The sequence below is a fragment of the Anomalospiza imberbis genome, chromosome Z, assembly GCF_031753505.1.
Source record: "Anomalospiza imberbis isolate Cuckoo-Finch-1a 21T00152 chromosome Z, ASM3175350v1, whole genome shotgun sequence".
NCBI classification, from domain to species: Eukaryota; Metazoa; Chordata; class Aves; order Passeriformes; family Viduidae; genus Anomalospiza; species Anomalospiza imberbis.
Genome location: NC_089721.1, coordinates 34,704,047 through 34,728,349, shown reverse-complemented (window position 1 = coordinate 34,728,349; position 24,303 = coordinate 34,704,047). Strand labels below are relative to the sequence as shown.

Below are 24,303 nucleotides of genomic sequence, written 5' to 3'. Positions count from 1 at the left end.
TTGATACTATCAATAGTTGGAAAGAAGTAATTTCAAATCTTTGCTAATTGCTTTTCAAGACTTTCTAGTAATCACTCCGAATAGGTTACAGAGTTCTGCTACTGCCCAAAACTGGCCTCGTGTCTCATTCTGAAGTACCAATTACAACATTCCATATTTCTGCAACACTGTTAAGAGGAAAAATGTTCATCAGTGTAGGATTACAGTTTGGCAGATGCTTAGTCTTTTCTTCATATATATTTGCTGTTAAACAGTAAGCAGCTGACTAGGTGTAAAATGGAGCTCTTCTCATTAGAAAGGCACAGTTAGTATTCAAACCTCACTAATAATATTAGGTTTCTTGTAGCCACTTAAGAAATGCAGATGAGGCCTATGTGTAGGCATGTACATGTATATGTAGATACATATATGTACCAGATATTCTCCAAACAGTTGTAACAAAATATAATGTAGTCTGAATTTAGGTCCTAATTAAGGTGTATAGTAACACAGGTAAAGGAGAATATATTTTTAAGTAACATTCCAAATACTGATTTCTCTAGTGACATGTAAAAAAACACAGATATCAACTGAATGAAGTGCTGGCCAGACTGTGTATTTTCATATCTGAAATATCTACTTAAAACCTGCAAGAGAAGTACTTTTTACTAAATGCTAAAACCAATGTATTAAACTTTTGAAGGTACATACACAAAATTTCATCTACCAATCATGTAAAATCCGAGGAATAAAAATTTTTAAGGGGATAATTGTATGCTAAATTATTTCTGTTTTCAAGACTAGATATCATCTTATAAAAAAGCATTTAATATTTGATTTATTCACCATATGCTTTTTTCACCATAATCTATAGACTTGGAAATATTTAAAATCATGCAAATCACCAAATGGGTGAATTTGTAGTTTTTACATCCAACACTAATATTACAAAAAGTTATAATACTTTTCCCTGTGTAGACTCAATGACTATGAAAGGTTTAGAAATTTTAGCCTCATTGTGGTATTTCTTACTTAAAAAAAGGAATCAAACATTACACTTTAACTGTATTTTGCCCCTGTTCCTTAAAATACTCAATCCTTTCAAAGTACAAGGTGATTTTTTTTTCCGTATTTTTACTATCACTTATGCAAAAATATAGTCCAATGTACTGTGTAATTTCATACTTTCAATTGTTTTCACTAACATTTTCTGCTTTGCCTCTTCAATTTTCTCTGAATATATATTTTTTTAAGGGAACCAAATTTCAGGGGACATTTACATACAGGGAAAAATGTCAGTCCAGTTGTCTAATACATAAGTTATCAAATAAATGTGTTTGCATTTAATTTTTTTCTCTTCTTCTCTCCTTCTTTACATAACTCTTTTCCCAAACAAAATCCCTGGAAAACTTGAGTCTTCTTTTTGCCAGTTAGATTTATCTCTGAGTTAAGCATTTTGTTTTGAAGAACTTAACATTCAGAAACACTGTTCAGTTGCTGTTCCTGACCTATTCAGACCATGTACTTTGACCTCTTGTCTGGACCAGTGGGACAGAAAAGGACATACTTATTGAGTTACATCACATACAGTGCTAATCAGAATACCCTCTCTTCAGTGTTGAGACAGGTAGTTCTACCAGGTAGAGGCAGGTTTCTACACAGCCATGTTCTTTTACAAGGTGATATGAAAAAATTGTACGTTGCAAAAAATTCTTGTCAGAATTGCTATATGAACCTCAAAGGTGGAACAAATATAAGCAGATTACCATATGCAAATTCTTCAAGGTAATCATTAAAATTTTCTAGTACATTTGAGAAGCTCTTATCTGTATTACCAAAGCCTATGGTATGCAGCTGCAATGAATAGGGAAAGATCTAAACTTCAGTCAGTGGGATTGCCTTTTTCTTCACTAAGAAGCTAATATTGAAGTAGATTACACCTATAAATCCGGTGTCTTTGTGTATGGAGTAGCCAAAGATAAGCAGCTGTTTATAACCATAAATTAAAATGATTGCAGTTTAAGTTGTACCATGTTATGACTTGAATACAGATCCCTCTATCTTATGTATCGTATGCAAGTCCTGTTGTAGCTAACTAAAGACAACTCTTATTTTCATTTAAAATGTGTCATTTAAATATATAATTTGTTTGATTACAGCCATCATTAATACCTGTCAACAACACAGAATAAACTGAAACTCTGTCTTGAACCTTGGAAGCGAGTTAATAGTAAGGCAGAATTGGAAATAATAAAAAAAATCCTCTGAGTACAAACCAGTGTGTCCTGATGCTTGGTAAAACAGACACAACACCTAGGACTGACCACCTCTAACAGTTTCCTTCAGATAAAACTTTGAAGTATTTATGATTTTGGAATGCTTTGTAACAAAGAAAGATACAATGAAAAAGCTCTCACTAAATCACACTGCCAATCTTTAGTGAGATACTCTCAAAAATGCCTGCATGTAGGCATTTGTTTAAAAACTGTAGTTTTATATGTAGATTAGAAATTAAAATTAAAATTCTAAGAGAGAGTTTTTAAAATTTCCCCAGAGAACATGAGGTTGAACTGATTTTTTTCCCACAATAAGGTTTTGCAAAGTACAACTCAATGAGCAGATATCTTGATGATTTCATTGATCAACACATGCCTCAATTCACGTATGTTTGTTGACTGCTACATTTGCTTTGTAGTGGTAGTGTAATAAAACAGCAATATTAATTTACTTTAGATAACTCACTGGCATATACACAGGGGCCTAATGCATTCAGTGTTACACATGAATGTACATTTTAGTGCAGGTTCATAATACCTTACTGACAGTAAGCATCAAAAAAGGATTGTCATTACAGGAATTTACTGGATGTACTTCAACTAACACTTCTTTATATTCCTATATAAAGGTATTGATTGGTAAAAATCATTCTAGATTTCAGGATTTAATAATTTAATTTTAAAGGTCTCCTTACCTTCTATTGCTGAGAGTAGAACACGAGAATGGTCGTATGCAATTACATTCGCATATCTATTCTTTGGTTTGTTTACTTCCAGGTTAGAGTGTTCCCATGTGAACTGCTGACCAGGATCAATAGACTTCAAAAGACAAAGAGAAAAAAAGAAAAGGAAACTTTCAGCTAGGGACTATATAATTGTTTTATTGGGTTTACAGAAAGAAATTTACAGAATTTTACAGAAAGAAATCTGATGAGAGAAAACATTAAGTTATATACAACTTCTTGTAACATTTGTTAACCAGTGCATATATACACAATAAATCATGCAGAGTCTTATAGTGTAAATTTTGTGCTGTAGTGACAGTTTCTCATGCAAAAATAGTATGAATGTGAATCCACTTCCTTAAGGGTGCGAAGTTTTATGTAAAAACCTCAGAAAAGAAATGTTAAATTATTACAAGTCTCAGAAATCTGCTTTGGAGGAATATATTTTCTGTTCTACATTATTGGAGGAAATTACTTTACAAATACATCATAGAATAGGCAGGACATTACTGGTTTTATTCAATTTATCTCCATGACCACTTTTTATTTTTAAATTCTGGAGTCTCAGATAAGAAGAAGATACAATATAAAGGTCAGTATCTTATAAACACAGATTTTTGCTTAGCAGCTGGCAAGTCCATATGGACCCTTACATTACATAAAAATCCCACTGAAATTGCCAAAGTCAGCAAAAGCTTCCCAATAATCAGGGGAGGTCAATCCTGCCTTTAAATTAGAGAACAGAAAATAACTGTATGACATTAATTATATGGTATTTGATATTAACAGAGTAAATCAACATTTGTTTAGGCTTGGGAATTGCGAGCTAACAAAAAAATTAATGAAGGATTATGAAAAATTTATTTTGAAGTAGAAATTAACCTCTCTTAGGAGTCAGAGCACTATCTTGTATTAACACTTTACACAACATATGAATCGTAAGTTTATTTGAATCTTGCCACAGTAATATCCTTGAGGCTTGGCCCGCCTTGTCCCATAAAAGATGGTATTCAAGGTAAATTTGTGAGACAAGAACAATGGAAGAAATCTGTTATTCTGCTGAGATGCTGTAAGAGCTGGGATAGAAGATGCCCTGAAGAAGACACTAAGGAATATTGTCTGAAAACTTGTAGGAATAGGAACTTGTCCAGTTGATGGCACTGAGCCTTAGAAAACATATCTCTACAAGCTGTTCTACACTGAAGAATACACTGTCTAGAAGAGACAGGGAGGTTTGCCTGTCTGAGGAGAAAGTGAAAACAGGAAAGAAGTGATATTCTCCCAAAAGGAATAAACCAAACTTGTGTTGACTTTTGATCAGAAATTCTGATCAAAAGTAATTAGATGAAACATGAGCAAGGATGGAAGGGGAACACATATTCAGGTGCTCCTTAGACAATGAAAAGTTGTGTTTGTTTGCTGAAACCAGTAATTCTTTTGAAGTGGCAACTGAAGTAGGTTGTGCTAAAAAAATAATTTAAACATCCTTTTGAAATAGAACTAACTTCCTGATAGGAGGAAGAGAAGTCAAGAGTCTATCGGAAAACCATCAACATATATTTTACTTCATGGTATCACAAAGTTATCACTTACTATATACAATCAATACATCTTTGAAGAATTTCATCCATGCAATGCAAACAATTCCATAAAAAGTAAAATAAAATAATTGACTGCCAATGAGGAAAGGGCATTATTAAAAAAAAAAAAAAAAAAACAAAAAAAAAAAAACAAGCCAAAATCATCAGTGGTAATTGATGAAAACTCTTTGCTTCCCTAAACAGCAATTAATTGGGCAACATTGCTGGTATCAATAAAGGTCAGTAGTTTTGTGCTGTGTGCTACACCTTGAACTTTTGAATATGAGAAGCATCTCTTTTTCCTTCTGTCTTACCAGCTCTAGTGTTATCTGAAGTGATAATGACTGAACTGTTACCATCTGTACCTCTTTCTGCCTTGCAATCAGATTTAAAAAGATTGTTTAAAGGATATTAGTGAGAACTGCTGCTGAAGTAGAAGGTCCCAATCCCTGACCACAAATATACCCACCACTTCCCGTTGCTGGCATTAGAGCTTAAGCAGACATGTGGTGAGCTAGTTCAGGGAACAGATCCAATTGAGAACAGCAAAGAAAAATAAAACAATTAGTTTTCAGCTGAATCTATTTCCTGAGATAATCCTTGAACAGCTGCACATCTGCTAGTGCCAGGACTGGCACAAGAGAGACAACAGGAATGCACAGCCAAGACACAGATGACTTACAGTGATCATCAAACTACAGCTTTAGTCCACTGCCTAGCCCAGACCATGAAACCAAACAGCAGTGCTTTTCACTAGTTCCATTTCAAAATGGATGAATCTTGGACTAGATGGAAATGAAGTGGTATCTCTAAAGCTGTAATTTCAAAGATAAATGTTGAACCTTCTTGGGCAAAGCAATATGAATGAAGCTTGATGTTGACGCAGAGTTGCCCATATTCTAATCTTGAATGTCTGACCATTCTGCCCCAGATGGAGTGTTTTATAAAGATAAAAAAAAAGAGGAAAATAATTCCAAACATACGAAGGAAAGACAGAATGTGAAAATTGTCCTGTTTATGCAGACTAGAGAAACTTCTGTTGGGTCAGAAGATATCAATAATTAAATAATTTAATATATCTTTCAATATTGGCTATAAATTATTAAAATTACACTCTCAAGATTATTTTAAATACTTAATTAAGAAAGAGACAATACAATACACGAAAACTTTTAATTTCTATTACAGCATAAGCAAACCATGTCATGTCCCCACCATGTTCAAGATGTTGTACAGCTGAATTGTTTATTTGTATAGAAATTATACTATATGATTTGTAAATGGCTTGGGATTTTCTACACTGAAAAAAACAATTAATTTGCCTGTAATACAATAGGAAATGGTTTTAAAATTTGTACCAAATGTTATCTTTTATTATGGTGAACATTTTGCAACATAAATTTTTGCGTGGTTATTTATATGCTACAATATCCATATTTAAGAACATGGGGTTTACACATAGAAAAATGAGGAGATTCTCCGACATTTTTTTGTGTGACAGCAACAGTAAACAGCAATCCTAAGTTGTTCTTCAACAAATTTATTTCCAGTAATTGCTGAAACAGTATTTTCCTTTTAATATCTAATGAGATTATTTCTTAAAGCAGTCTTAAAGACTTTCTGAATACTACATTAAATTAAAAAATAAGCAATTGTAGTTCTTTATCATAGTACTTAGTATCAATTAACATCTTCTGTCAAGACTTTTAAAATACAATGGAAATATATACAGTTTCCATGTACCCTGCAGTAACATGTTACTATGAAACTAAAATATGAAAGTCATCTTGAGTGTTTTTTATTGCACTGATAATGTCCATATGAACCTTCAAATGCAACTAATGTGGGGTCCCTAAAAATTAAGAGCAACTCAGGCTTTTACTCCATCATCCTGAAAAAGTGTTGAAGGGTTTTAAGCAAGGATTAGTGACACAACAGACCATAAAGAAAATACAGTGTCCGTGATCCCTCTGGGGGCTGTTAATCCTTGCATCACTGACATGATCACCTATAGCTGATCTATAGAAGCACTTCTTTACTGATGGTTCAGTGTATACTTGATCCACAATTTTTTTGACATGGACAATGTTTTGGCATTAAAGTAACAGCTATAATTTACCAGGTTTAACGGATGGCTCCCTATGTCCCTTTCGCCACAAATTACTGACCTGAGAGGCTGTTACCCTCCACTACAGCAATACCTATATACTCCGTGGGTTACTGACAAGGTGGCTGGTAAATGATTATTGTCTTCCAGTTAAATTCTTTCATGCTCTTCTAGACCATCATTCACATTTATCAAAGTGGTATTGTTGACAGGAGGAAAATACAATGTCCTGAAACTGCTACACTTAGAAGAGACAACAAGTACTTGGAAACCCTTTTATCTCATGTAAAAAACTAAACCAGCGGACTGAACCTTCTTTGGAGCTTTTGCTGTATATGTCCTGTCAACATTATACAGGAAATTTTAAAAATAATCTAAGGATCTTTAAACTGCAGGAAAGAGATATGTCTGTGTATATTAAAACAAGTCTATGCTGTATCATTCACACATTACTTCAAGTATGTGTCCATGGAATCTGCCTGGCATGTATCCTTATAAAAAGAGAACAGGATTTTACGAGCAAAGGAGCCACCCCACCAATCTAGTCTTTTTACACCAACTTTTTACCATTGTTTTAATATCATACAAACTGGGCACCATATCAGAGAGAAGTCTTGGAAACAGCAAGCATGACATTTAAAATTTGAATAGTAAAGAAGTGGGGAAAATTACCTCATATTCCTGTGAGAACTTCAAATTGTCATTTGCTTTCAATCTTTCAATGTGATCTGCAAGTTCCAAGATAGGTATTGGGGGATGGCTGGCCATACCTGTTAAACAAGAAAGAAGAAAAAAATTTCAAGTAAACTACAGTGATGGCATTGCTCTAAAATTTAGAAAATGCAGTAGTTAGAATGTCTATAAATGTGTAAAGATGTGATATGTGAGAGAAGCAGGCAAATAGTTTGGTTACTCAAAGCAGGACATGCTCTGCATAGATGAGCTCTGAAGCCAAATTAAAAGAAGTCACCAAATGTACTCCCAAAGCTAACATTCCTAGTGTAGAGGAAAGAGCTAGTGTCATATGAGTCAATGAGTTCAGCTAGGCATGGAAAAGCGAAACAGTTAGACCTGATGTTGACCTCTGCTTTGAGTAATGACTCTTAAAGTCATTTCAATCTCCTTCTACTGCAATGCATGAAATGAAAACTCTGCTGAATTAGATGAGGAAATGTAGACAGAGAAACAGACACTGAAAGAGCCCTAAAGAGGAAACAACAGTGTTTTGACAGAAAACAAAATGACTTAAGCGTAATCAAGAAAAACAAACTTGAATAATGAAGGTTACCAATGTAACCAGAGACACCTGAACCTGCAAAGGAAATGTTAAAAAAAAAAAAACCAAACCTAAACCAACGTAAAACTAACTTATAAAATAAAGCATAAAATAATGAAATTGAAAGATAATAATAATAATAATAATAATAATAATAATAATAATAATAATAATAATAATGCATCAAGGTATAGAAGACTGTGTATTCTAAATTAGGAATACTTAAGTATTTTACAGAATTCTGAGGTGACTGACATGCAGCTACGAAGGATTACAACAACATGCATCACTGCTTTAAGACAACAGTCACTGAAGACAACATTGGACGTAAGACAATTAGAACTCCAAAAATGTTTTCACTAGTAGCAGATTGTAGAGGCAGGGGTTGTACATTTTGGCTGGACTCACATGCTGACTGCACTAATTCCTTAAAATATGCTTAATCTTTAACCCCATTTATCAACCTCTAAAAGTACCTACAATCTACTTCAGGTGTAAACATCTTTGTCCACTGATGAAGATACTAAGTGAAAAAGAAGAAGAGCTTGGAATTGGAAGTATGGGTATGTAAGGGGGTACAGAGACAGCAAGGCAAAAAAAAAAAAAGAAAAAAAGATAGAAAATATGTGGGGTCAACTAGAACAATCTGCCAGCTTAAGATTTGATAGGCAACATTTTGTGCACATATTTATTTCAAGCTATTATTCTTTGTGAGCTTTGTCCAAAATGCTTACATTCTTCTCTTCATACTTTAGACTATCACACCTAAAAAGAAAATGAGTTTTCAATAACGTAAGGAAGAAATCAGAGCTGGCAAGAAAAAGTTAAGCTAGTGAACCCCAGGATCTCTTGAAATTACAAAGGGAAAACACTGATGACTCAAGGGGGCTCAAGCTGGAAGGAATGTTGCACAATGCAGTTTGCTTTGTCACCGTGAATTTCAAGAGCATGCCTAAGACAGTTGACTTGCATTTCCTTTAAATATAGCTGAAAATGACCATGTGGCTACAACACAGTCACCTATAATATGTGCTTTAATTCTTTAAATTATTCTAATTTTGTTTTTAATTCCTGTTTTCTTTTGGATTCTTTGACATTTCAAGCATCATAACAGACTCCAAAATAATGTCCAGCAGCACTGGCCCTAATTCTTCTGACCCTATATATATGTTTTAGGGAATCTTCACAGCACATCTGTGATGGTAAGACATCAAGGCAAGTTGCCAGTCAACTATTCAGCAGAATATTCAGATCAGTGGGGAGATTCCTTAAAAATTTCAATTTAAAAAATTAGTCTCTAAGTACTAATTTATTTGTTGCAGCTCTGCTTCTCTCCCATTTTCTTACAAATTTTACTTAGGACTTGGCTACTATCAAAATGAGTGTGGGTGACAGTCATCTAATAATTAGATGGATTGATCCAGATCAAGCACCCCTATGGAAAATATGTGGGTGAAAAGGCACAAGAGAACTCTAGATTGATCCAGAAATGGAGGTGAACTGATGTACATCTAAAACAGTGCTTGAACAGAGAAAATAATAGAGACAAAGATGTTTAGACCTTTTCGAGCGAATCGTGGGAGAGAGTTATTATCATATAAGGACTGAGTGGTAGTTTGGCTAGAGAGGGAGGACACAGAGCCAATCAGGGAGGCGTAGGGGACTGAATTACTGCTCAAAGCTGTAAAAAGTAAAAGCCAATCGGAAATGGGAAACAAATTAGTAACAGCAGTAGACCATCATAATCAATCATCTTGTACATACAGGCACTTCAGACATGCACAAAACAGCGTCTGGTAACTCAACTAAGGTATTTAAAAGTGCAATTACCCTACTGTAAATATACAGGTCATAAACCCAGTGAGTATGAGACTCACTCATCACACAGTGAACCTGACTAAATCACAAGCATCTTGAATACAAATCATAATAATTAATTTACTGTGAAGGAATATTTTTCTAAAGATGCTAAACACCCATTCTTTTTTAAATTGTTTTTATTTATATGCTCCTCTATATGACACTTGACATTTCCAAGGGGAGATTTTACATTAAACAATTTGTACAAATAAGAAATTTGAAGGTAATTTTTTCTAAAGCAAAAGCAGGAACTACTTACAACTTCATAAACTGAAAAATTTTAACTGCCTTTAAACCCTTCCTCTAAATCTCATTTTCAGCAATTACATTTTGAATAACTTTCCTCAAATAATATTTGGCAGCTAGCTCACAAAGTAATTGCATTTGTTCTACTTTCATACTATAAATACATAAAATGGGCTCTACTGATATGACAGAAGTAGTTATTTTTTAAAAGAACTGCTGGAGGGCTTTTGTTAGGTAATCAGTATGTGAATCTTAACAGAATATGCTATGAATAAGCATCCTAAGATGTCATCACACCTCATGCAAAAGCATGAGGCTTCAATTGAGCAGGTATAGAACTTGACTCAAAAGATCCCAGTTAAAATACATCTAAACACACTTTTTGTGGTTACAAATAAGAAAATACACTTATTTGATGACACACTCCCACACCAATCAACACATGTCATGACAAAACAAAAACTTAAAGACAAAATACAGCTAAATTACAACAGGTCCTGTGACATGCTAAAAAGTCAAAAGAAATACCATGCTGAAACATGCTTTCAAATTCTCTTTTAAGTACAGTACCTCTTAAAAAAAAAAAAAAAAAAAAAAAAAAGAGATAAAAACACCTGAAAACTCAAAGAAAAAGAAAACCTCAAAACCACCACATGCAAAACACAGTTAAAATTGTACCCATTAAAAATTTTATTTCCAGACTTGGTAGAATATTGCCAAATGTAATTGACCTTATGTAGCCTAGTAGTAACCCCTTTACATGAATTACAATATACTGTATGGTTTGATTACAGTGTAGAATTATCCCCTGGTTAAACTGTGGTAAATACATGACTAAGGAACATGAAATACTATTTCTGCCACAATTTCAAGGAAAAAACTAAGAGAGCAAGGTCAGAAATCATCTACATCTTAACAGACAATAAACCTGTTAATTATATTCCTTTATCACAGCTAATCAACTGGGTGTTTTAGGCTTGTCATTAGTGTGTTAAATTAGGATTTTGTTGTTGTCAGGGTTTTATGATAAAGGCTTTTAGAAACATTTATGACACACACATATATTTACCAGTTTGGAACTGTAGATTCACATACCCACAATAAACAAGAACAAAGTTACAAATTAAAGAGCAAATCTGCTAGGATACAGACTATAATCTACATGAAGTGAAAATTGTCACAGAAATTTCTTTAGGAAATAAGTGGTACTTTAGGTCCACATTGAATTAATTGTCTGTGACTTTACTTCTTGTTTTTATTTAATAATACCGAACGCTCTTTTACATACTAATCCATGTTGATTAAGATATCCCTTTATAGAAAAAGGAAGTAATAAGTAACAGTGGTTGTTGAGATTTATCAGAAAGATTAAAAAAAAATACCTACTTTAAATTCTGACATGGAAAACGGAAAAAGGTAAAGATGATCCTTACTCAGTAGGAATTCAGCATTCATGAAAATTTATCAAGAATGTCTTTAGTACATGAAAGTTACTGTTACTTTAAAATTTCATTTTCACAGAGCCAGAGCTAGGCCAGAGCATGCAATTACAAAGACTAATTTACAAGACAATCTCTAGAGAAATATATCATCCTGCAACAGCTATTAATTGCAAATGCATATATAATATTGCATAATTATGCCACTTTTATTCCAGACTATTTTAAGTTCTTCAAAACTTGATCAATTATTCTGGAATAAAAACAGTTTATCTTTTTCTGCAACAAAGACTGAGCTTTAACAAGGAGCCTTAGGATCTCCACAGCCTCATAGCAGAAGCACCACTTCTGAGTGATGTGTAAAAGTCACCTATAGTGAGAACAGAGGAAACCTAATTTGCAGGTCTTGATCTAAAAATATCAAATACAATAAGATGTCACAAAAACTATGGTCTAAAATCCAGGGGGAAAAAAAGGGATAAATCTTGTGAAGAGATGAATTTTCAACTTCATCTCCGAGCTAAGCGGATTCTGGGCTCCTCCAGGTTTCAAAGCAATATGGGTTATCAGAGAAGTGCTGTTTTCATCAGAAGCTGTACCTCTCTTAGGTGCCAAAATCCTCTATGTGAGACATGTGCATAAGAAGAGCTATATGTATGATGGCTCACTGTGAGAAAGAATTGTAGTCTGTTTTTTGGAGACAAAGCACAGTACTTCCTTCAGCACTGTCAAGATTCTCATAAACAGATGCTGAGTGGACAAATTCGCAAAAATTTTCTGATGTCTTGCAAAGCAGGTAACTAAATCCAGACATCACTTTTTCCACCTTTTTTTTTTTTTTTTTTGTTTGCACCCTTTTCCTCTGAACATGTTTTATGCTTTTTCTTCTTTATCATGGAAATTAGTTTGTGGCAATTCCTTAGCAACTCAGGGAATAAGTGAGCAGTTATCTAATTTAAAAAATTCTTTAATTTAGAGCTGCAATGACTCTATTTATTTTTCTTGTATTTAAAAGCATTTTATTTAGTTCATAAGATATAATGAGATAATTGTTTAATTGGCACCCAATTACAAAAATTACTTATAAGTGTGACACATTTTATAGTTGAATGAAGATAAAAAAATCAGTCACTTTTGAGGCATGACTCAATTTATTTCTCTGGCTGATTGGCAGATTGAAGTCTGCCTTGGCCTTGGATCTCTTAGAATCCACTCAAACTACTTGATTTCAGTTAATTTTCCTCTGCACAACTGGGCTGCCTTATTTGATGAAATCTTTTGTGAGGCTTAATTATTACCCCTTATTTACCTTAACTCTCCCATGTGGCATAGAGACCTCTAAAATTTGTGCACCAGGTTAATGATTTTAATTCTGTGTTTCACAGGCAACTTGTTGAAAGGTAAGAATGTGATAGACTTTTCTTCAGCTATTCCAGTTATGGAAGAATAAGGGAACTAAAAATGAAATCCTACTGAGAGATTGGGTATTTTCATGTTTACTCAAAGAGAACTTGGCACTGCTGCGACCCACTCACTGGCATATGGGCTTATCTAACACATACACATTTTTGGATAACACACATGGACCTGGGATCTTGGTCTCAGATACAGCACTGTGGGCTATTCCAAATGGCAAGGCAAAGTGTGAAATTTATCTATATAATCACTTCATCCAATGAGGAGGGAAGCCAGAAAGAAATTTGATCCTTTCTGAACAAGGTAAGATAGGAAACTCTTTAGGTTAGAGCTCTTTAGATCTCCTTACATTATTGAAGAATGTAGTCAATTAAAAATGAAAGGAAAGCAAGACATTTCCTGTGTTGGTAGTTTAGACTGAAATTTTGTAACATCCTCATGCTGAATTGAAAATTTTATGACAAGTGCAACATATTTGTACTGAAATGATTATCTAAATATCACCAAAGATAAAATGCTGCTTTCTCGTATTTTTTGTCAAAAATCTATACCTAATCTTCTGTATTTGGAGTAATTTAAAATTGTGGTTAGAAATTCAAATTTCCTAATTTGAAATTCCTAAGTCTCAAGGACTTAGGTTTCAAATTATTCTGATATCTATATCTGATCAGGTCTTTCCTTATACAAAATATATGACTGATAGCAGTTTTGGAATGTAGCTGTATAGAAATCTCCTAAAGTACTAAAGTTTATGGCAATCCATAATTTTATAGGAGTGTCTCATTCATCTCTCCAAGGTGAATGAAAACTGCCAGTCCAGATATGCCAATGTAATTTAGAATTTTTTTCTCTAACACTTCTGTACATTATGGATTCATTCAAAATTGTTTTCCTCTCCCACTGGAAGCAGTTGGTCTGCCTGGAAAGCTCCAAGCAAACTGTGGATGCTTTCATAATCTAAAGAAATAAATCATTAGAATTACAACTATGTCAAATCATCTACTTTGATGCACTTTTACTGAATGTACATTAACCACTCTGTCCCTTGTTCTATCTGTAGGCAATGTTGAGAAATGCCCCATTTTATGAGAGAAACAGCAGATTGCTCAGTAAAAGGAGTCCAGCACATAACCACATCAGCCCTACCCCCTTACCTCAGTTGCCTCCTTTGCAGTACCACCCTATCTAGTCCTGCTACTTTACAGAAAATAAAACCCATATGTAGAGAGTGCGGGTCTCCAGGACGGTTTGGATGGATGAGAGATCTCTGAAGTCAGGTCTTAGAAGATGTGGTTTATTAAAAAGGGGAAAAGGCCCTGCTTGGAGTTGCCAGGCGCAACTCGTGGCAGGCCCAGGGAGATAGGGAGAAGGAGAGAGAGGGAGAGAGGGTTCCAGGTGAGGGTCCCAGGGGAAGGTCCAAGAGAGCGTCCAGTCCCTCGGGCACACCTTATCAGGGGGCTTCAAGGTGGTCTGGAACAGGACTTGGGCCAATGGGGTCCCAGATACCTGATACTTCAGGGGAGGGTCACAGGTGTGGGATGAACCATACATTGGGGGTGAGACAGAGCGTTCCATTTGACCTTTGGACCTATCTGCAGGTAAAGGGCATTGTTTAATCAGAAGGGGGGACTGCTTTCAACCTGGCTATACTATTGTTTTTTAGTTATTCAGTAGTCAAGGTTTGTTATTTCAAATCTAGTTCTCATCTCAATGTCTGTATTTTCCAAATCTTTTGCCAGGCAATCATATTGATAAGGTTTTCCTATTTCATCTTCCCCAAAACCCATACATTTGAATATGAAAGAACAAACCCAACAAAGCTGATATCCTGAATGTATAGCCTTTCTGTATTTTCTCTATGTTCATCTTAAAAAAAAAAATTATTACTTATTATTTGATGGTGTGTTGCCAGTTGAGAGATGGATAAATATTCCAGTAGGATCTAAACATCTAAGTTAAACTCAGTCAGATTTTAATGACATTTCATTTAATAATTAAAGCAAATTTAAGTGAGATTCTGCTTTTACTAACAAAAAACTGTACCTTGATTTCACTGTGGCTGTTTACATATTAAGACCATGTTAGTTAGCAAGTGTAACACAGTAAGACAAATCTACTGGGCTAAGATTTTTCTCCTTGATATTTGGTTGTATGCTGAGTAGAATAATGGCCTGACTGGTGTCTAGGGATATTAAGGATAATAATAGGGAAAAATAACATAATTTGATGTACTGTATTTTTAATAGTAATTGTAATACTCCAGTCTGTGAAACGGATTATAGCAAAGAAGATGAGTTCCTAGTAGAAACAGATCACAGATGTTTTGCTCAAACAGCTTCACAGAAAACTGCAAACTTCACAGATAAACTATAGCCCTGCAAGAAAAAGTATGCCTTAAATCCTCTCCAGTTCTTTTCAGATCAGTGATGTGGAATTACAGTGTCTACAAGTGCCACAAATTTTGCCACTTCTTAATAACTTTATCTTCCCAATGTAAATTAAAAATTAATTATAATCAATTAATTGTATATGTTAGCACTTGGCAGTGGGGTTTTTTCTTCTCATGTTTCATTTTAATTATGATAAATACTAAATATATAGGTAAGATTTTGCAGCTAGATAAATGGAGTGCACAAAATTAGGCTTATCTATCTAGTTATTATTCCATTATTTATTGCATGAAGAGGGAAACATTGTGACGATTGATGAGGTAAAGGCTGAGGTAATTAATGCCTTCTTTGCCTAAATTTTTAATAGCAGTATCAACTGTTGTGTGGGTATCCAGACCCCTGAGCTGGAAGACAAAGATGGGGAGCAGAATTAAGTCCCCCCTGATCCTGGAAAAAAATGGTCAGCAACCTGCTTCACCACTTAGACATGCACAACCGTGTGAGACTGGATGAGATACACCCAAGGGTAGCAAAGGAGTTGATTAAAGTACTCACTGAGCCTCCTTCCCTCATGTACCAGCAGTCCTGCCTAACGGGGATGTTCTTGTTGACTGGAGGTTTCCAAATAGGACATCCATCAACAAAATGGGCAGGAAGAAGGATCCAGGAAACTACAGGCCTGTCAAACTGGCCTGGATGCTGGGGAAGGTCATTGAGCAGATCATCCTAACATCCAGACTTGTATCAACAATAGTGTGGCCAGCAGGACCAGGGCAGGGATTGTCCCCCTGTACTCAGCACTGGTAAGGACACACCTCAAATCCTGTGTTCAGTTCTAGAGCACTCACTCCAAGAAAGACATTGAAGTGCTGGAGCATGTCCAGAGAAGGGCAATGGAGCTGGGGAAGTGTCTGGACCATAAGTTCTATGAGGAGCAGCTGAGGGAGCTGGGGGTATTTAGCCCAGAGAAAAGGAGGCTGAGAGGGGACTCTGTGCTCTCTACAACTGCCTGAAAGAAGCTAGGTGGGGGCACTCTCTTTTTCCAAGGTAACAAGTGATACAGGAAGAGGAAATGGCCTCAAGGTATGCCGGGGAGGTTCACATTAGATATCAGGAAAAAATTCTTCATGATGAAAGAAAGGGTCATCAAGCACTGGAACAGACTTCCCAGGAAAGTGATGGAATCACTGGCCCTGGAGTGCTCAGAAAAATTGTGGGTGTCACACTTCAGGACATGATTTACTGTTGAACATAAGGTACTTGGTTAATGGTTGCAGTTAATGACTTTAGGTTGGAGTTAATGATTTTTGTTTTGTAAACAAAACAATTCTGTAATTCTAGTAAGCCATTTACTCTACTCATTATATATATAATTACTTCTTTTAGGCATAAGCTAGACTTTAAGAACAATGTTTGTTCTTGTCATGTTTCCAAGATTTATATATATATTCCTTTCACATTAAAACCCTTTAAATTTTTACAGAAGTGCTGAGTAACAGATGAAAACTTCACCCAGAAACAAGGAGCCACCACTGAAATTGCAGCCTCAGAAGGACACTGAATAAAACCTTTCAATTACTTGCATTTACTATATTTAAGTTCCTATGCTAAACAGGTCCCAGAGCATGTCAACAAGATTCCTACACTAAGATGAAATTAAATAAGAAGATGTGCTCCTGAAACACACTTGATTTGCTCCAGCTGCTAGGAGCAGTGTACTGGAACAGACTGAAAAAGCAAGGCTGGAGCAAAACTCAAGCCTCCAGACTCTTCCCTTTCTACTTCTGCCATGTGCATGAAGTGTGGGTCTTTAGCCACATTCATTACTCTGCAGACACACTCCTTCTAGGGCAACATCATCGAAATACAGTCATTATTTAGAAGATCAGGAACAAGATTTCCATGTTCACTTAACCCTTTAATAGTATTTATCATGTCAACTTCAGCAGCTAATTCTCAGCATCTCCAGCACTTCATTTCCTGCTTTTATGAACATGAATTCACTACCTTTCTTACTTAATATAGTGAGCTTGACAAAAACATGAGGCTCAGGAAGATTTAGCATCTTATTAGCATCAGACTCCATGCAATTATATTGTAGTAGAAAACAAGCCTACTGGGACATAATCAAAACAAAGCCAATTTAAGTACAAGTTGGGTCCTGCAAAGGTGGTAAAAATACTGTTTTAAATATTTCTTTCTTTGTGCTTCTTGACTATCAGATTAAAGAGCTTTAATAAAACAGTGATTAATTAAAAAAAAATATTAATAAAGTTTTTGAGAATGAGTTCCTTTTGACCTCAAAACTGCTGACATATTAATATCCTCTTTAACCATACCATACAGCCTTATTTTCAACATTAAGACCATTTATGTAGTTATTTCCCTTCTGTATTGTACATTTGCAAACCAGTGGAATTCACAGTGATATTAATATATTACCTGACAATGCAGTAGAGAAAAGGGAAGCTTATTTATAAAGAAATGTCCATAAAAATATCATTCTTATGTACATTTACTAGTAATATTTTCTAGCATTGTTAGGATTACGTTGGAATTTCAGCAGATAAAGCACACTCATGCAGCATATGTGTCTTTTGGCTTTTTTTTACAAAACTTCAAAATTTTTTTCAAGCAGGCTTTTCTTTTAAATAAAGAAATTATTTAATTATTTCAAAAGCTAATGAAGAAAAATATTTTGCAGCAAAAACAAAAAAAACCACCCCCTGAAAGCCTTGATCAAAATACATATTTTCAAACATTCCATGTTTCTTTTTTGTAATAGCATCAGTAATCAGCCTGTGATCACAGAGGTCACAGTGAGATATTATTGTCGCTTACCTGGAGTTTGAAAGTTAAGGCGTCGCAGCTCCACTGGATCTGTGGGATGGTGAGAGGGGACCTCCTTGCTGTTGGGTATGCTGCTCTTTCTAGAATCAGATTCAGCCCTCTTCCTGCATGGAGAAGGTGAATACACATAAACAGAAGACAGACATGTTAGCTTCACAAACGTGCCTGAATGTTTGGCATTATATTCTAAAGGCAAGATGTTTATTTCTGAAAAAGTATTTGATGCAGTGCAAAGGTAATATAATTATGTGTGGTGGGTAGGGTACCTACAATTAGCAGTGGTAAAATGGTCAGAGAGAAAATAGCTGCATTCTGCCCTAAACTGCTCTTCCAGAACATTTTTCTGGTCATCCTAATACTTTACTTTTATAACATTAAACCTATAAAAATTCAGACAATTCTCATATTTGAAATGCTACCTAGTTATACTTTTATAAAAAAGCAGCCAACTCTTGAGCTAGACCACCCCAAATTATTGTCTTTAAATATTTTTTATCTTATACACAGAGCTCTGCATTGCTATAAAAAAATAATATTCATTCTTCAGGTATTTTTAATATTAAAAAAAACAGTACAGAAGACACCTATTCAAGAAGACATCTATTGTTTTCAATTTCTAGGACATAAGAATTTGCTCTGTTTCCTCTCATCTCTGTAAGAGCTGAAATATGCAATCTTCATATGTCTTATCAGGTCTACATATATTCAAGGCTTAGATCTGTATGAATATTTCTAATCAAATTAATACTTTAACTGCAAAGGAAGGAAAATAAAACAAAAAAAATTGACAGAATGAAAGAGAAAAAAGAGGAAGAAAGTTGTCTATGTTTCCCTTTCTTTAGAGAGAAGAAAAATCCATGTGTGTTCTCACTGACATTTTTGTTTAAACTGACTTCTGTTATCCGTATGGATCATTATCTGATGTAAAACATGGAGAAGCATGTTACATGAGGAGTAGCTACCACTCTGCTTCTTTATACAGACAGTGGAATCTTTCTTCACATGTTATTTGCAGGGTCCTGAATGAAAAAACAATGTGGCTGATATTTTTTATGTAACATAAAATGAAGAAGCAAACAGAGTAAGAGTTATGTTGTGAAAACAGAACTGAGATTATTTCAAGGGTGCCCAGGTGCCCAATATTAATGTTAACACAACACTTTCTTTTTCCTCATTGACTCACAATGTGACAATGATAAGTCTGTTATTACTCGAGTCAATTTCTTACTGTTTTTGAAATAATGAAGACCAGGTGACATACAGTGAGATTTCGAAAGTTATGCAAAAAAGTCAAACATCATTGCTGGATTTTTTGAAAGTCACTAGTCCTATGATTTTCTTGGAAAAAAGAAAAAGATTTACAGTAAAAGCACTCCACCTGTTCTCCAGAAAATACCTTAACATATGTATTAATTTCTCTTTAGTGGAGCAATAAAAATTTAAATCTGATTATTCTGTTTTTAGCATTTAAAAAAAAAATTAGTACATATAAACTCATTTGAGATGCCTTTATTTTGATTTTGACTATTTTAAACTCCTTTCACAGTAGCACTTGGCCCTAGTGCTCTTTCTTCTTAATGAAGTTGTGTGATACAGCTTTCAAAAAGTCTTTTACCCTGTACCTCCTTGTCTTTAAGTCTAGGAATCTTAAATGTCCTTAAGTTTCTGGAACTGTCCAGGGACAAGCTTCATTTAACTTTTTTCCATTTGAAAGTTAGTACGAGGCTGCAATTCATATTAATCTAATAAAACTACTAAAATATCTTCCAATCATGTATCTGAATATTTTGAATACTTATAGAATAACATAATGTTTTATTATGTATTATTAATTGGAGGAATATCCTAGGGTTTTTTAATCTCTCTAGCCTGTAGAAGACATCTCAATTCTTCCAGACAATGCAATGATTCTGAGATAGGTGGGGGGGAAAGTCCAGAAAGGAAAAATTATATCACTGTATCATTTTCACTGGTAGAACTGTAAGCCAGTGTTGAGTTTATGTATATTGGACATTATGAACATTTAGAGCAGCCAATGCCTCAACAACAACCATGGATTCCTTCAAGAACTTTGGTTATTGCGTACAACCACTCCCTGCATATCACTAAAACACAAATCACTAAAATCATATGAGCACTGTTGAGCTCTGCTATCTCTTGAAAATTTACCCCATGGAGACACACAAAAACCTCAATGAAACTTTGCTGCTTGTATTACATTACTTTTCAGTGCTGTAAATAACATAGCAAATCTTGCCCTTGCCCTCATTGATAGATTACTGCCTACATTCACTTAAGACTGACAGATGCTTTGTCTTAGATCATTATCATGATGACTTTTTTCTCTTTTTTCTCCTTTTTTGTATTAAATGAATAGAGATTATTTTTAACTTCTCACCTGTCAGGTTTACTGCTCCATTTTAATGCAGCAAGGAGGGAAGAAAAGGTGAAATATTAGTTGACCAGCAGCACAGAGAATAATCATGAAAATAGGAGATAGAAGAAATTTTGATTTGCAGTAAAGATATGTAACTAAAACAAATTAAGCTATGGCAGCTCATCAAAATATTCAATTCTTGGAAATCATAGAATTAATGGAAGACCCAAGGTCATGTCCAAAGTGAATCTTCTGTTGAAAAATACACATCTATCTGCCAAGAAATGAGACTTCAAATTTTAGCCAGTGAGATAATGGAGAATGGGTGTTTAATTTGAGCCGTGAAAGTAATGTTAACATTACATTGAAAAATTACTTCTCACTGAGATGTAGCTCCCTCTTTCTTTCTAAAGAGAACAGAGATGAGAGGAGGGAATGAGGAAAAATGAAAGTGGAGGGCAGACTAGAATGGGAAGAAGAGAAAGGGATGAAGAGGAAGAGAAAAGGAAGTGATAAACAAGGCTAAATATAGGAGACACATAAGACCTGTACTAAATTAACAAAAAAAAGTAATAAAAAGAAATGAAATTTTCTAAAACTATTTTACAAAACCAGGTAATAAAATATCAACAAATTTTTAACAGTACCCTAGAAAGCAAGGGAATCATAAATATTTTTCCAATGAAGGATTACATGCCTTTTTACGTTTAGAAAAAATGCCATGTACTAGAGGTCTACAGTGATCTGTATAGATATGTAGTGATCTATGATCTATACAGTTTAGGTAAACACGAAAAATTATTTATTATCTCTCACCAATGTGTTCTATTATACGCATACACTATAACTACAGTGTTTATCTTTCTATGTGTTGTTTATAGTAAACAGAGGGTTCTACAAATATTTTAATAGCTTTTAATCTGCAATGACCAGATTACACACATTAAGAGAAAGTATTTAAAATTCTTCACCATCACTTAAGATTTCCTATTTTTCTGTTTTGCATTTCTGTGCTTTTTAGAATTTTTTTTCAACATCTGGGTTTTTTTCTCTTAGAAGCTTATTTCTTCTTATAGCTCAAGATTCAGCAGGGGACCAGCAGTTCAAAGAGGTGACTCTGTCCCTTTACTCCACATTGATGAGACCTCACCTGGAGTGCTGCATCCAGCATTGGGGTCATCAGTGTTGCATCGCAGTCTGGGGTTTAGGTTAGGGGTTCTGATCTGTTAGCTAGCCGTGTTCTGTGTACCCCCGCTCACCCCCCGTGTCTGTTCTCCTTCCCCCCCTCCCCGCGGCTGTTCACTCCGGGTCCCTGGCTGTTAGAGCCACTCCTGTGACCACTCCCCGTCCTGCCCGGAGGGTTCAGTGCCCCTCACTCCGAATTCCTATCCCCCGTCCGCCCCAGAGCCCAGGGTCCACCCTGGTCCCGTCCCCGTTGGGTCCCATGGTCCACGTCATCGCCACGGCGCCTGCCCCCATTGGGAGGGAGGGCCCCTGCTCTCCTCGCTCTCTCCCCGATATAATCCCGTGCCTTGGAGTGCCCAACGCCATGTTTCCTCACGTGCAAGCTGGGAGCGGGTCGCGGCGCCTCGGCACAGCTCCCCGCAGCAATAAAGGACTTTCAGCCTTGCATGGATGGGAAAGGTGGACGTTCCTTCACTCTTTACTGGTGTCTCTCGCTCGCAGTGGCGAGAATCCGCTGGCACCCCCGCCCGGACTGCGGCACGGAGCCGAGCCCGGAAACATGTGGTGATCCCGGATCCCGGAGGGAAGCGGCACTACTCTAGGTGCCGGAGCTGCCTGGGAACCGGGAAAACACCGAGAGCCGCCGCGATGAGTGCAAAAAAGACGTGGATCTCTTGGAGTAGATCCAGAAAAGGGTCACAAAAATGACTGGGAGATTGAACAAGAAAGGCTGAGAGAACTGGGACTGCTCAGCCTGGACAACAGAAGGCTTTGGAAGATTCTCTTGCATCCTTCTGGTACTTAAAGGAACTTATAAGAAAGATGGGGACAGGCTTTGATAGTAGAGCCCATAATGACAGGACAAGGGGTAATGGTTTTATAGTGAAAGAGGGTAGATTCAGACTAGCCAAAAGAAAGAAATTTTTTATGATGAAGGCTATGAAGCACTATTTAATTAGATTCCCCAGAGATGTGGTGGATGCCCTATCCCTGGATACTTTAAAGGCCTGCGGATGGGGCTCTGAGAAACTTGAACTAGCTGAAAATGTCCCTGCTTATCACAGGGGGTTGGACTAGATGACCTTTAAAGGTCCCTTCCAACCCTAACTAATCTACGATGCTATGATTCAGAGTGCGGGAGCTACTATATTTAAAAGATTTAAGTTTAGGCTACAGTCTTCTGAATCAAATAAAAAAGCTGCACTTTATAAAAGCAAACAATACAAAGTCTATCAAGATGGCTTTAACTTCTCTTCCTTAGAAATTGAAAGATCTACAATGAGGAACCTTTTGCTCTTCATCAGTGGAAAACTGAAGTTTGGGAATCTGTGATTTCTTAAAAATTACAAGAAATATCCACATAAATTAATTAAAAAAAAAAACAAAAACAAAAACAAAAAACAAAAAAAAAAAAAAACCAAAACAAAAAAAAAACCAAAAAAAAAACCACCACCCAAAACCTGCGAATGAGATGACAGGGTGCATCATGGGGACAATCACTTTTCCCTCTAGTTTGTCCATTTCTGAAAAAACACCTCACAATTTCTAGAGCTCTTTAACATTCACTAAGTTTGTAATCAACACAATCCTATGTAACTGAACATGTATCATACACATAAAATATATGTAAACTGTGACTCAAGCAGACGTCCTAATGGTTAGGCCCTTCCTCTAGGACTTACACCATCTATCTATCCAGGTTTGCTTTTGTTTGAGATTTTGGATACAAATCTTACTGTGCTGAATAAGACACTCCATGTTCAAACAAAGAAAAGATTTATTTTCTTGTCAACAAGAAAATGGCCAAAAAGGAAGCAAGATTTACCTAATTTATTTGTATCTCTTGATTTTATTGTTTATATAAAGTTTAGTAGATGGAAAGATCTACTACAAAATAGGTGTCTCCATTTACTATGACTGCAGGGTGGTTTCACTGCTGCAAGGACAGAGAACACTGAACACTGAAGTCAGTTCCATTTCCCAAGACACAGTCAAGTGCAACTCAGGAAAAATAGTTTTTAATGTGAGGATATTTGAATATGAAAACAAGTTGCCCAGAAAGGTCATTGAATTTCCTTTCTTAGCTGTACAAAACTTTGCCTCTGAGCAAACTGCTGCAGGTGAGACACACTCCAGAGGTATGTCCTTTTGATTCTGTGAATCTGTGAGTTCTTCTGCACACAGGATACTAACTGGCCTCGTCTGTATTGGCTATTATACCGATAGTATGCCCAACAATAAGAAAAGGTATTTTCAGTATTATTCTCATCTATTACTGTTATTTACTAAGCTGCAATGACCTTTTGGCTATATTCCAATATATGATCCAAAAACCTATTCATGAAATATCTTTGCTTTCAGATTTTAGGAAAAGTAAATGCAGAGGAAATAACTCTTTTACAGCTTAGCAACAAATATTATAGAGTTCAAACATGCATTCCTTGTCTTTGGAACAGTTAAATATACTTCAAACCAACCCATGAAACTTATCCACACTATCTAATAATGTCCATTTTAAAGAAGGGGAAGACTTCTCCCCATAAAATTATTCTTTTGGAAACTGCAGTCGTAATTTCTCTGTAATTGTAATTAAAATG

General features: G+C 35.5%; 1 protein-coding gene across 1 annotated transcript in view; it reads right to left on the bottom strand.

Annotated features, from left to right (window-relative positions):
- PTPRD (protein tyrosine phosphatase receptor type D) overlaps positions 1-24,303 on the bottom strand; it is a 1,172,008-nt gene that overhangs the window by 66,181 nt on the left and 1,081,524 nt on the right. The window contains exons 30-34 of the mRNA XM_068176134.1: positions 20,543-20,557; positions 18,136-18,248; positions 9,505-9,624; positions 7,340-7,437; positions 2,951-3,074 (exon numbers count right to left, since the gene is read on the bottom strand). Coding sequence (XP_068032235.1) covers positions 2,951-3,074; positions 7,340-7,437; positions 9,505-9,624; positions 18,136-18,248; positions 20,543-20,557 — 470 coding nt within the window. The remainder of the gene's footprint in view (positions 1-2,950; positions 3,075-7,339; positions 7,438-9,504; positions 9,625-18,135; positions 18,249-20,542; positions 20,558-24,303) is intronic.